The sequence below is a fragment of the Ambystoma mexicanum genome, chromosome 5p (assembly GCF_040938575.1).
Source record: "Ambystoma mexicanum isolate Mex_15411 chromosome 5p, UKY_AmexF1_1, whole genome shotgun sequence".
In the NCBI taxonomy this organism is placed as follows: domain Eukaryota; kingdom Metazoa; phylum Chordata; class Amphibia; order Caudata; family Ambystomatidae; genus Ambystoma; species Ambystoma mexicanum.
In genome coordinates, this window is record NC_090930.1 from 783423436 (window position 1) to 783438623 (window position 15188).

Below are 15188 nucleotides of genomic sequence, written 5' to 3' on the forward strand. Positions count from 1 at the left end.
TTGAGGGTGGAAAGGTCCAACACAACTCTCAGGCCAGCCTGGTGGTTCTTCTGTATGGAGAAAATCCTGGAATAAAGGCCCAATCCTCGCTGGGAGGCAGGGACTTCTTCCACAGCCTGGCTCTCGACAAGTGACCGGATCGTCGCCAACAGAGTTGCTGATCCAATCTGTGGGAGAGGAGGGGACGAGGGAGGAGAGGGAGAGACCGGTAGGCGGTACCGCATGGAGACTATAGTTAGGATGCAGGGGTCCGAAAAGTACTGGTGCCAAAATTGCACGTGAAAGACAAGCCTGCCCCCCACCGGAGACACGTGGACACGAAGGGACGTGTCATGACTTCTTTCCCTCTGAGGCTGTTGAGGAGGAGGGGGATTGGAAAAAGGCCTTGACACCCCCCCTCTTAATCCCCCTCTTTTGTTGTTTACTCCGGTGCTGGCTCGGAGAACGGTCAGGTTGTCTGGACCTCTGTTCTTGGAAGCCCCAGAACCCACCAAAAGCCCGCCCCTTGGCAGACAATTGATGTGAGTGGGTGTACATCTTGGGCGTGGCCTTTTTAAGAACTGATAAATACTTCGCGGTTTGCGAGAAGTGGTGGAGGGGAAGAGGTCACTACCCTCAAATGGAAGGTCCAAAACGCGTTCCTGGTTGTCAGGGTTAAACTTAGTAGCCCGAAGCTGAGCAGTTCTTCTCATGTCCGTGGCGATGCAGATGGCCCAGCCAGAGGTATCGATGTGGGCCACGGTGGACTCCATAATGTCCTGTGCTACCAGCCTGGCTTCTCCTAGGCCGACTTTGAAGCGCGCTTAAGTCTGCAATTTCCCGCCAGAGTCTTTGGTTAACGGCACGTTGGCATGACACAGGTGCAAGGAGGAGGAGTACAGCTCTTTCCCTACGCCTCCAAGACCTTCTCCTCCTTGCCTAGCAGTGTCGAGGACGAGGTGGTCGAGGACAACTGAGGCTTAGAGTAGAGTGACGCTGCAGCGATCACAGAAGAGTGCAGTGGATGATGCCCCGAAAGCAAGAGTGTATCCCCCTCCATCTGCCTATACTTGGCATCGAGGCGCCGATTGACAGGTTGGGCTGAGTGTGGCTTGAGCCACAACTTCTTGGCCAAGGCCATGACATCTTTCTGCATCGCGATCCACGATTTGGTAGGGGATTCTCTTGGGGTGAGAGGACTTCTGCCAATACCCCCTCCTCAGGCTGCTCTACCTCGGGCTGATGAAGGCCCAAATATTCTGCCAAACCTGCAAGGTGTTCGTGGAAGACCCTGGCTGAAGATGGCATGTCGGGTTCCTCCTCCTTGTCAGTGTCCACAAGGGCGTTCAGAGGGTCCGGAGCGGGAGGTTGAGTACTGGGCGCGTGGGCTGCGGTGTGGAGACCAGAGCCGGTGGCTGCTGCGGAGGCTGGTGTGGAGCCGCCTGTACTGTTGGAGGCAGGGGAGCCAGAATCAAAGGAACCAGCGGGGGATGCGCTGTGGCCTGTGGCGCCAGAGTCATAGGAGGAATGACTATGGGTGCCGGTGGGGTGACCGGAGGGAGCATGTCCCTGTTAGTATGCCAAAGGATGGCCCCCATCTGGGGAGTTCGCATCAGCGCTAGGAACCTTTCGAAGAATCTGTCTTCGGAGGCTGAAGAGGTGGCAGGTGATATTGACGGAGTGGGTGGCGGCTGCCGGGGTCGGGGCACACTCTGCCTGGGGTGCAGGGGAAACCTGTGCTGCTGATAGATAAGCAGTAGGCCACGTACCTGGTTGACATCAGTCCCACCTTGTAACTCGTTCCTCTACCTGCTCCGTTCCTAAGGGAGGTATTGGACGAGCGGCCGTCTTGCTTGGTGCGGCAGACATTTTGCCGAGTGCACATTTCAGAGCACATGGGGTCTGTGCGTTGCATGTGGAACAACCTTCCCAGCCGTGTTTGGGGCCAAGGCAGCGGAGGCAAAGAGCGTGGGGAATCGGACGTAGGGAAGAGCCCCTCGCAGGCTGGACACATGCTGAAGCCCGCTGAAGCATGCTGAAGTCGCTGAAGTCTTCCGGGGAAGAGCGTGCTGTCAGAGGGCCAAGTACCTAATTGAAAAGAAAAGACAAAGATAGAAGAATATCCGGGGAAGAGCATATGGTATTACATGTCCGAAAACAAACCCAGGGGCGCTGGTGAATTCAGCTTGTTCCCGTCGATGCGGAAAAAGGGACTGGGGAGTGGCGTCAGTGGGCGCAGTCAGGCGAGTGCATGCTCCCAGGGCCACGCTTCCAAATTTAAGGAGGAAGAAGATTTTTCTGGTGGAAAAGGTTCTGTCTCACGTCCCTCGCAAGGGACGCCCATACAGTATGGAGGAAAGGGGACGGGACATAAGAGTACGAGAAAAAAAGCAGAACTTGGGAACATAGAAAGTGCGGATCTGCCCCGCAGGAACAAAGAGCTAGTTAAAAAACAGGTGAAAAACAAATACAGGATTTGGCTTAGGGGTTGGTTGGCAGTTGGAAGACATGCACAATGGCAATATTTGCTTTCAGTAGTTAAATGCAAGAATACGAGAAAAATGTGGAAATTTTTAAGAACGTTTAACTCCCCACAAGCAAAACAAGTAATCTGCGGTATAGGGGAACACGACTGGGTTGAACATATTGGTAAGATCTTCAAGACAGTTGCCCCGGTAGAATTAGAACCCAGATCTACTACAACTAGCTTTGCTATGCCCTTTGATCTAGATGACATTGAAACAAAAATCAGACACCTGAAAGAGTCCAGAGCACCCGGCCCTAATGGCCTCTCGAATGCTGTGTTAAAAGGCTCTCCAGACTTCCTGGCAAACCTATTAAAAAACGTATATATTTCAAAGTATGTGCAGAAGGAGTAATTCCACAATTATGGCATAAAGCTATACTGATCCCCATCCATAAGAAGGGTAGTAGAACATTGCCCGGTAATTATTGGTTACTGGCCATGCTGGATGTCAGAGGCAAGATTTTTGCTTCCCTTACACAGGACATCTAGAAAAGTGGACAGGAAGTATAAATCTGCTAGGGACATTCCAGATGGGCTTTAGGAGGGGATCAGGAACTATTCAATGCATCCGCTTTATGGATTAATGAATAAGAGCAAGGGCAAGCCCTTACTGTAATGGCAATGATTGACTTTGGATCAGCCATTGACACCATTGATAGGCATAGATTGTGGACAAAAATTAAAGAGTATGGTTGCCCTGGAGAACTGTTGACTGTGGTACAGGGATTCTATGAGGGAACAACTGTCCAGGTGGGGATGGATAGTAGCGGGGCGTGCATGCAACAAATAAAAACACAGGGGTGAAGCAAGGCTGTGTGCTAGCCCTGCTATTGTTCAATATGTACCTGGCCAACCTGCCAGACTACCTGAAAAGGGTGAATCCACCCCCCTCCTAGAGTTGCTAGCGGAAAAAAAAAAATTGTCTAGCATATGCAGATGACCCGGTTGTGTGTGATCATACTTATGCAGGGCTAAAAACGTCATTGACCTTACTTGTGAAATATGCAGTGGATAACAGTCTAAAAATAAATTATGGTAAAACCAAGTTGATGCACTTTAGTAGTAAACATATTACAGTTTTGACGATGGTGATAGCTGGGAAACATATTGAGTATGTAGATCAATTTAAATATCTAGGCTGCGACTTATCAACTAGAGACAACTATGCAACAATTATACTTGATAAAAAAAACGCAAAGCAGTTGCCTCCAATTTAATGGTATGCAGATGCATTAATTTGGTTTCCGGCTACAGCTTACAAGGAATTGTGGCCTTGTATAAACAAAGCTTCTGCACCACTATGCTATATGGCCTAAAGGCCATATGCCTGGAGGGCATCTCCTGATAAAGACAATAGAGGGGACATTTTGGAGTGTTCTCAGTCTAGGCCCTAGTACACCTATAGAGCTAATTAGACTATAATTGGGACTCAGGTCATTAACCTCAATGTTACTGAAAAGACGCTGTCTCCTATACATCAAGACCCGAACCAACCCGACATCCGAGAGACAGCATTTCCTCCCTTGTCAATCAAAACTTTACAGAAATCCACTGGGAATCAAACTGGGATGAGGACTAAATTCGCCCAAAAACTGGAACGCTGAGACTGGACGAGGAATTATATACATAAGGCCTGGTTAAAAAGCTATGATTTGGTGATGCCTTATTTAGTACACACAATCAAAACTCTCCAAATCTACCTAACTTTCTGCCCATCCCCACTATTATGACGATTTTTACTACTGCTTGGACTGAATAAACTTTTTGCTTTTGGAGATGATAGGGTCTGCATTGAACATTGCGAAAGAAAACAGAAATGGCTGCCTAAAGGAATCTGTGCACCATGTGCTAACAGAATGCACTGCACATGGACCTCTTAACATTTGAGTTCTTGGCAAATATGTGGAAAATCTGGACAGCATAAAGAGTAAATCTTTCTGGAGTTATTGACTAAACACGGACAGTTATTGACTAAACACGGACAGTAAAACAACACCAAATAGCACTTTATCAGGTATGGAAAGGAGTATGTGTAAATGGGAAGCTGGAAAGACCAAAACCAGTTGACGTTTGACTCTTTGAACCAATGGCACGACTCATCACTTGAACATCTATTTTGTTTTAATCCATCACAGTCCTGAATGACATGAGAATAAATTAAGGTTGAAACTCACTGTTTGGGGTTAATGAATATGAAAAATTCAAGGGACGCATATTTTGTTAATATAAACTGCTATTGATGTTTCCTTTTCTTTTAAATGTTTTAATATATTGTTTTACTGTAAATATCTAAAAGTTCATTGAACTGTATATATAAAAAGTGACAGCTATCTTTTGCAGCCAGCTTTTCGGGCCTGCCTGTGGATGCAGGTGTTCCCAAACCAGTTGGGAAGGAGGGAGAGCCACGATGTAAGAGAAATATATGTTTGCAAAAGTTATACAACTTTTTTTGGGACTCTGAGAACAAGGTTTAGCAAGACCTATCTTTTACCATACAATCACCAATTAAAAGTAAACGTGTGGCTAAATGTGACTCATCTATGGTAGGGCTTAGCACAATGTGATGAACTCTACAATTGTTCCATCTGTAAAAGAAACCAGAATTGAACTGGCAAAGCAGGGCCTCTTTATTTCATCTATTCATGGGCTTTTGATAAACAACAAAGACGAAGAACAAACAACAAGAAGCCAGTTGCAAGAGGCATTGCGTGCTATGCAAATACAACCACTGCCTCAGGGGTAAGCGGGCAAATATATTAACGAAAGATCAAGAACAATTGACGACACCCCACTCTCTGAATCCATGCTTGAGGAATTCAGGTGGTTGGTTCAGGTGGTGGAAGAACAGCCAGAGGCAGATAAGGAGGACTTGAATGCACAGAGTGAGGATCCAGCAGTAACTCCTGAGGGTATAGATTCATCCTGAATAGTGGCTAGCAATCAAAACTACAGGAGAAGGAGAAAAACGAAAAAGAGGTATGAGGGGAACAAGGGTTCGAAAAGCACCCCATTACAATCAAAAAAGACAAAAAGAGAAACAAAGAAACCAAAAAAATAAAAATGTTCAAAGTAATGGTACGCAAAACTTTCTGGAAAGCATTACATTACCAAAGGCAAAGGAGTCAGTAAAGAAACCACAGGAAGAAATACAAATTCATACCACCTTGGAAGTGCAGCTGGTCTCAGGCCCAAGCGTTAACATGTCTTTAAGCTCAGGTAAAGATCACGGAAGAGCAAATAAACAGCAACAGAAAACAAGCGAAGAACATCTGGAGATTGTGAGTGTGAGCGTTGGCCTAAAGACTGAAACGCAAGACGAAGCATCCAAAACTTTAAAAGGCAATACGGGGTATCCAATGTTGAGAGAGGCTGAGTTAACATCTTTCGGTCACCATGGAAAAGCACAAAGTGCACCTCCAACTGCTGCAGGCCAATCCGGTCAAAACCTGAAACTGGCCCAATATTTATGCAGAAGAAACAACCTCGTATAAAATCAAGTACATTGGTTATTAATATTGACAGCCAATCCGACTGGTTTGGGGAAGTCAAGGGTGGCTGGAAATAATCAGACCGAGAACCCTGACCCTCAGGACGGACCGAGAGAGACATTGAGTATCAAGAAGAGGACACTACCGGCTTTGAAGTACCGAGAGTTTGGTTAAAATTTAAACCAAAGACAAAGCAGTACAATTCCCTCAGGGGATTTGTGATTTTGTCTATATTTAAATCTATAGAAGTCTCTTCCTAATTTCAACTACGGATATAGAATATGTGAGATTTCCAGACCCCAAAAACTTATTTATGGTAGAAATTGGATTAAGCTTGATAAAGGCCCACTCAGCAATCCTTAAATTAAAGCTGCAAGAGCCCTAGAACAAGAAGGATTAATAGTAGCCAGTGAATCATTTAGAACATCTCTTTCTGGCATCACCCAGAGCAATGATCATTCAAGGGACGGCATGCAGCGACAAGAAAGAGGTCCACAGGGGCTGAGAAATGAGGGACCCATAAATGGACGAGAAAGCACAGTTCAGAAAAAAGTGCTAGCCGTTCTGCCAGACATATTATCTCAGGTCCTCATGAATATGGGGTTGGGCTCACAGAACCTTTAGTCAAAAATTCCTCGATGTGGCGAGTTGGAATACGCTGGGTTCCAGTACATTCAGAGCAAAAAAAACTAAGAGACCACCTTTTTGGCAAAATGGACATCCTCTTATTCCAGGAGACCTGGGTTTCACAATACATTGTCTGCCAGCCATCCAAAAATCAAAAGGAAGACCGGCTGGAGGTCTTCTAATAGCATTCAAAAATAGTTCAATAAAAACAATCACTCCATTTGGATTTCAATATATCCAAATGGAGTGATCCAGATTTGGTAATAATAGACATTTACTGGAACCCAGCCTCTTCCGATCTCCCAAAATTTTTGCCCAAATTAGCAACTTTAACGGTAAAAGTTAAGTCAGAAATGGGACAGGCAAACATCATAGTGTGTTCGGCAAAGGGATGGGAAAGAGCCATCAACAACAAGAAAACTGTCTAAAAGAGGACAACAATGGTTGGACTTCATGAGTTCTTGGGATCTAAAAATGCTAAATGAAAGATCTGGGGGAGATGAGGGCACCCGTATGACATGGCAAAGAGGTAAATCTTCCTCTGTTTTAGATTATATTTTTGTTAGTGAGGGTCTTTTCTCTCGTACATCCATATTAGAAGTAAAACATGGTGGAGGTAGATGGAGATCATTCTTGCCTAGAGCTTTCATTTGCAGATCTGTCAGCTGCCTCGTTAGTGACGCATAATCAGAATTTGACTGGCGTTAAGGGGAAACTCAGATTAGTGAAATATGGGCACGGAGGGAGCTTATCAGAGAGCTAAAGAAAATCCCAGGCCCCATATTGCAAAAACATTGTCAGCCAGACAAATTTGTGAACTTTATTTGGGCCACGGTTCTCCCAAAATTGCCAACCACAGGGTTCCAACAAAAACATATACATGAATTTGATGAAGAAACCTGGTTAAAAAAAAACGGGTAGTAAGAAGAAACATGCGCAAGCTAAAATTATTAAACTTAAGTCATGAGGACTATAAAAAAGAAGCTAGGGGAATAATGAGCAATTATAATAGCTGGTCAAGAAGTCACAGGATGCTCAGGCTACAAAAAGACGGCGAGTCAATGTTAAAGCTCTTATCCGAGTCTAACTCGAGAAGCTTTTGGTCGATTATGAGCCAACTTGACTCGCAGTCAAACAGCTCTTTGTGCAATTTAGTTCCCGAAGGAAAATGGGTACAGCATCTATCTAGCATCTTCAAAGAGCCACGTGGCGATCAGAAATTTATACCGTCAAACAGCGCATGGAAACTAACTATTAAGGAGGAGGATATTGTGGAAATAATTACCAAGGCCTCCACGTCCAAAGCTGCCGGCCCCAATGGCCTTACATACCAAGTACTCAAAAGTTATCAAGTGTTGTGGGCGAAACCTTTAAGCAATTATTTGAGGAGATCATAAGAGTCAAACAATTCCCCTCCTCATGGAAAACAGCTCTGGTTATTCCATTCTTCAAGGAGGGCGATAGGACAAATCCAGCAAACTATCGTCCTACCGCCCTCCTGGATATTGAGAGCAAGGTTTTCATGAAATTGTTACTAAAAGAACTGTTAATCTGGGTGGAGCAGGTAGAGGCCCTCTCCCGTTTTCAAACAGGGTTCAGGCGAGGACGAGCTACTTCGTTGAACGGTCTTACCCTAAATCTCGTAAGCTCATTTGCTATGGAAAAGGAGGCTATTGTAACGCTCACCTGGTATCCACGGGGATGTCACTCAGCCTGTTCTGACCTCTTACGACCTCGAACCCTTCCCTGGAGTCTACTCGACTGGAGACTGGGCCTTGTTTTCTTGGAAAGTGTGCTCTCCGTCCTGCTTTCAGCGCAGGGGCCAGTTGATTGATGCAGGCTCGTTGCTGCCTAGTTACTTCACTGTCAAGAGTCCGACAGGTAAGTATAATGAGTCTTTTGAACAGTTCTGTAACTTCGTTCCTTTCCTTCCTTAGATGATGGCCGGCGTCCGGGGATGGCGACGTGCTGCTGAGATGAGTAGCGCTGAAGAGTGAGTGAGAGCGCGATGAGCGATGCAACCCTTTCGTATTTGTATTGAACTGAGTTCTTTTTCTGTGTCTTTTAGGTGCCGCAACGTTTTCAGCGTGGATGCCGGTTATGAAGAAGAAATGCGGTAAGTGCGGTATGTAGCGCCTCTAGATGTTTCCACGCTAACGTAGAGTGTCTTTTCCCTCTTGCAGATGGATGAGAAGTTCCGGAGACAGAGTTCCCCCAGAGCGGCTGGGATTCAGGTAAGCGTTTGAAGCTCGTACAGTCTTTAAAAATAAGCGAAGATTTGCTGAATGCTTACTAATGTCTTTTTTCTGTTCTTTTCCCTTTTCCTTAGGAAGCGGTGTGCCGGGATGGGAATGACACCGCCGAAGATGCCCGCAGAACAGAAGAAGCGATGAATGATGGGCAGAGGGGCCGCAAGGTAAGGCTGTTCCTAACAGTGTTCTTGTTCTTGCAGGAGCTGAGCGCAGAAGAAAGATGCAGGCCTACTGGAGACCGATCCGAACACGGTGAGTGTCACGCTGCAGGTGCAGAAAACCCAAAGCATGTTTCTCAGCCTGGGTGTGGCTTAAATAGTCTCTGGGTATCCCAGTTGTCCCTGGGCTGAACCACACCCAAAGGACTAGACTGCACATGCAGTTCTGGGAACCGAAATATGTGGGGGGATCCATCTTGTCCCCATCAATGCACTACAAGTCCAATCCCCAATGTTTTCCCATGGGAATGAGTCTGGTGCCACAAGCGCCAAGTCTGACTCCAAGTGGGTCTTTGAAGGGATGGAGAGGCCCTTGAGGGCCATGTAGGTGATTGTGGCCTGGTTCCAGACTGACATCTTGGAGGGCTGGGGACATGAGGGGCAGGAATCATGACAGCTATGCCATTGTACGGCGCCTGGATAGATTTATCCAAGTCGTTTGACCAGATCGATAGATCCAAGCTGTGGACTAAGCTCAGGAGTAGGGGTATACCAGAAACACTATTCTCAATGTTGATGGAGCCGCATAGAGGCACCTCAGTGAGGGTTCGTCTGGATAACCAAGGTCATCTCTCCGAATCTGTGAAGGTAGAGAGAGGAGTAAGGCAGGGGTGTCTTGGGTCCCCTCTGTTCTTTAACCTGTTCTTAGCAGACGTGGGGGACCACCTAGAGTCGTCAGCATTGGCCAGTCCAGAATTAAATGGGAAACAGATCTTCTGGCTGGCCTATGCGGACGATATTGCTCTGGTAGACAGGACAGCCATAGGTCTACAACGAATGCTGACCAAACTAGGAGAAAATGCCACTCTGAAGGGGCTGGTCATAAACCCCATAAAATCGAAGATTTTGGTTTTTAAGCATCCGAGAAAAAAGATCTGTTTCAAAAATTGGACTCTGAATGGCCTGGTCATTCCACAAATGGAGGACCTAACATACCTGGGCTATAAGATCAATGCAAGTCCGGCAGCATATAAACTGCAGCTCGATATTCTAACCAAAGCTCTTACGCTTATACCACCTATACCTACTACCCCTTCTGTGTTGATTAATTGTACTGTGATCCAGTCCATTGCTTAGCCTTAGCCCATTTAAATTAGTTTACTGACTATCTTGTGCTGTTTGGTGTGCTCCCAACTACCGCTATATCTCCTGCCACAAAGACGCGCACTATTACCTACAGCCTTCACACTGCCAGTACACTAACTATAATTAGCCTCCTAGTATACTGCGACTGGCTACCTCCCTTTAGTACACAAGCTCCACCTGACCTGACCAATATGCCATGATATAGCCGTCCAATCTTCAACCAACATGCTTCCTCTACCATATCGACCCCACTTGTAGGTATCCCATGCTCTGTAAATTGCAGCAACGCCAGACTCCTTTCCAGACTATCTAAAATACATGAACCCCTCACAAGATCACTGCCACCGACTAACAAGAAAACAAACCTCCATTTCAGTAAGGAGCCCAACCATCCTAACCTTGCCACTCACCTGCAGGCCAACACCAAGTATCATATCATGCATACCCAAAAGATAGCCAACCCAAGACCGACTATTCCGTCCCATGCTATTCCACAAAGGACCCCCTCCCACTTAAAGGAGCCCTTATTGAGCCAGGTCCTTGGTCACCCATGCAACAGATATCTCTGACTTAATAACGGCAGATAACCTGGACTTCCTGGCCATCTCTGAATCATGGCTACATGATGCAGCGGGACCACTACTTTCGCTAGATGTCCCAGACGGCTACACCATATTTAGACAGGACAGAGATAAATTACGAGCTGGAGGCGTGGCGTTGCGATTATATCTAAAACAAGCCTCTCACTGAGACCTGTCCCCCCACAAACTATGCAATCTTGCGAAGTCCTCACTGTTAAACTCCCTCTAATCAAGTCCCAAACCCTCACAATCCACCTAATCTACAGACCCCCTGCCCCTCTTGGAACGTGTGAGGAAGACCTCCACACTCTACTTTCCAACAATCTCAAAACTACCACTCAACTATTACTATTAGGGGATTTCAATTTAGGATTCAATGACCCGCAAGACAAACACGCCTTAACCAAAGCCAACATTCTATCCGAACTTTGCCTCTCTCAAAAAATGTATAAACCCACACACAATAAAGGGAGGACGTTAGATTGGATGGCTGACTATAATTGCACAGCCAACATCATCTCTACCTCTCCATAACTATGGACAGACCACTTCCTCGTGTCCTTCACACTATCCATAACTAGACCACTCCTGCAGGTCACACCTATCGCCCCCCCCCTTGTTTAACAAGAAACAAAAAGAATATCACTGTGGATACAGTGATCCCCGCCATTCTTCCGACCCTCAACTCACTGGCAGACAACCTGGACCCAGGCACTTTGGTCAATGAGTACAACAAAATCATGCTATCTGCACTTGACAAAATTGCTCCACTCAAACTCAGATCGAGCAAGCCCAATTCTCATCTAAACAAGTGATTTACCCCTCAGCTAATTCCTACCAACCTCAAGCAATCTTGGGTACTCCCATTGTTAAAGAAGCAAACGCTGTATCCATTAGTCCCTACCAACTACCGTCCCATCACGATGGTACCCTTTCTGCTCAAAATACGTGATAAGGTTGCATATATTCAGATCCAAAAATATCTGGAACACCATAAACTCCTAGGAGCAAGACAATTAGGGGTCCGACCTCTACATGGGACGGAAACGGCCCTCATCGACTTAAAACTCAAGTTGATTAACTAAGAGACAAAGGCAAAACAGCTCTCCTCCTATTGCTCGATCCCTCGGCCGCATTCAACCTTGTGGACCACAAGGTCCTATGTGGCCATCTGGACTTGGCGGCCCACTTCTCCACTGAGGCCATCACCTGGATTGAATAATTCCTGAGTAATAGAACCATGAGTGTCTTCTCCCCCTCAGCAGTGGCCGACCCCATTCCTATTACGTGCGGTGTCCCCCAGGGCTCGTGTGTCTCACCTACACTATACAACATATTCACCAAGCCCCTGTTCTATGATCTGGACCTTCTGGGTATCACCTACACTAACTATGCAGACAATACCCAGATTCTCCTCCCACTTTCTGGGGATAACGACAAGGATTTGGCGTTGGTGCATAGAGTGTATCTCATCATCCAGGCATGGATGGCCACCCATGGTTTATGCCTGAATGATGGCAAGACCGAGCTTATCATCCTGGGCACCCACTCCAACCTTAAGAAACTAGGCCAGGAATACTCATCCTTTATTATTGACGGGAACACCATCAAAGTGGGTAAGGAGGTAAAGACTCTTGGCTTCTACCTGGATTCCACCCTCTCCTTCGTCAAACAAGTGAAATCAATGGCCTCCGCCACCGCCTACACTTGTAAGCTCATTAGGACTGGCAAACCCATTTTGGCGAATGACAACCATATGATCCTGGCCAGAGCCCTAATACTCTCTAGGCTTGATTATTCTAACACCCTCTACATCGGCACCAACAAAACTATGATCCAGAGGATACAAATCCTACAAAACAACGCCATAAGAGCTGCACTTGGTGTGACCAGAAGATCACAAATCTCAACGACCAGTCGCCAAAACAATTGATTTCGACCCATAACAAAATCCTACAAAAAACTGCTTCATTCATCCACAAAGCCCTAAACAATGGCTCCCCCAGCTATCTCGCTCAAATTCCATAGGAGATCCTGCACCAGACCGACGAGACTGGGTAACGGCAACTGCCTCACCATTCGCAGATTCAAGCTCGCAAAGGCAGGCGGTAGCAGCTTTCCTGTGAAAGCTGCCCAACTGTGGAATTCCTTGCCACAACCCCTTAGAGAAGATCAATCGTACCTGAATTTCAGACAGAAGTACATCAACCTGCTGAAATCTACTGACCCCTAGGCTTAGCCGCCACAAGAACATTCCTTGGCACTTATCTGCTACGCAAATGTCCACCTTGTGACTTAACCGTACATATGTTTCACTCTTGTCTATCTCCTGTACTGTGCCATCCATGATTTAACTTGTATACATGCTCATTCTTGCCTACTTCCTGTAATGTTGTAACCTAAGCTTTGCATTTTCTTTAACTGTTACGCCCTGATACCACCGGGTCTGGTGCGCATTAGAAATGAATAAAACAAACAAACAAACAAACCACACATGAAAAAAAACAATACTAAATTTTGTAAATTTTCCATCGTGCCCATGTTAAAATATTACACAGCTAAAATAATTCCAGTGTGGAAAGAGGCTCTGAACTTACCATTGAGCACCCCTGGTTGGAACCTGCGGTTTGAACTAGGCTTAAAGTCATTACGGTGTTTGGCTGAGTGGAAAATAATCTCACTTTATAGAGATTATAAATCCCAGGTCAGGCTCATTATATGAGGATATCAAAATGCATCTTATCCGCTCGAAATCTAGAATCTTGGGGAAAAGGGGTCAGGGAGGGGGGGTAGAAGAGAAGGCGAAAATAATTCTAGGCAAAACTGAATCAGATCTAGAGACTCTAATCACTAATCCCTTAAAGGTAAAACGGGAACTTGAAACGTTGGACTGCATTGAAACAATAGCAAAAGTAAGGAACTCAATCCCATGTAATACATTCTTGGCAGCAGAAAAAAAATTAGGTCATCTTCCACGCTATCTGGAAAAATATCCTGACAATAGAATTCGGAATAATTTTTTAAGTAAGATTGAATTTATTGCCCACAGGTGAGATTTTAGAAATTTTACATTAAGGCGAAAAAGCTGTTAAGATTTGTAAAAACTGTGTTATTTCGTCCAAGCAGTCCCTTTGCCATTTATTAATGGAACGCAAAGGGACTTGGCTCTTGAGGCTGGAAAAACTAAGAAGATTCATCTCAGGAGATGAAAGAATTACATCAGATTACCTGCGGGACAGAATGATATCAGGACTTGAAACGCTCCTTACATCAGCAGTGGTAGAAATTCTTAGTGTCCTGAACCTTCTAAACTAAAAAAAGTAGGTCGGGGGCATTAGTATAGCCGAGTTTGGCTAAAGTAAATAATAGTCAACCAACAATGAGTTAAAGATAAGAGAATTTTGTATTCAGCGTTAGAGGAAATGCTGTTGGCAAGAGTCATGGAAATGAAATAGACATGAATGTAGCTGAACTGCTATTTTCTTTCTTTCTCTCTTTTTCCAGGAAGCTTTTTTTTTAATGTACTGTGAACATTTTTAATTTTAGCGTTGCCGTTGTACAAGTTTCAATATTTCGTAACGGTTTAAACACTTTTGAATTTTTTAAAACCAAGTACAAATAAAATAAAAAAAATAAAAATGTGTTCAACAATGCAAATGCAATGGTCCCACATAAAATCCTGTTTTTGTTACCTTCCAGCACTGGTGTTTGGCATAATACTCTCCTTGTGCAATCCACTCTTCAGCAGTTGATGTTTTCACAAACATGCTGTCATCAAGACCTAAAGTGAGGGAAACACTGTAAACAATCTTGTAATGGCCTGCCTGTTGTAAAAACCTTAAAAGAATGACACCTCATAGAATAACCAACCAATCAGGTACTCCTGCATTTCAATAAGTGTGTAGCATGAACAACTGTGATGGCCAAAGTGTGATGGATAGCGTTCAAAGCTAAAAAAAAAATCCAATAACGGCATCACATCACATCACATGTTTCCAGAGATGAATTAATTGTTCTGGCCCATCTTCCTGCCCACATGGGTTCTATTGAAAAGAATTCTAGTTTGCAGAAAGAACTAATGATATTTAAGGAATACACCAACTTTACCCCATCCTATTGTGGGTATTTCCTGTCATTCCTGGCAGAAACGCAGGAGGAATGCACCAGTATATAACACTTGGGTTTATTTGCGGGAAAAACTGTACCAAAGTATTCATCTGCAAGAAGGATCAAATGAGGTAATTCTTATGTTGCAAGTTGAAAACAACCATCAGGGGAGCACAGGGCAATATGTCAGAGGTCACAGGAAGGTACTGTAGGTTCAGGAGGATTCCGTAGGTAACAAATAATAGATAGCCGACACATGGTGCATACCAGCATGATCTAGGTTGAGATAGCTAGACTCGTTAAATGAAGGGGAAGGAGCTGGC

General features: G+C 45.1%; 1 protein-coding gene across 4 annotated transcripts in view; it reads right to left on the minus strand.

Annotated features, from left to right (window-relative positions):
- The window catches only part of TRANK1 (tetratricopeptide repeat and ankyrin repeat containing 1), a 2632183-nt gene that overhangs the window by 669670 nt on the left and 1947325 nt on the right, over positions 1-15188 (minus strand). For all 4 annotated transcript variants that reach the window (XM_069613200.1, XM_069613201.1, XM_069613199.1 and 1 more), the window contains one exon: positions 14451-14539. In XM_069613200.1, the coding sequence (XP_069469301.1) occupies positions 14451-14539 (89 nt within the window). The remainder of the gene's footprint in view (positions 1-14450; positions 14540-15188) is intronic.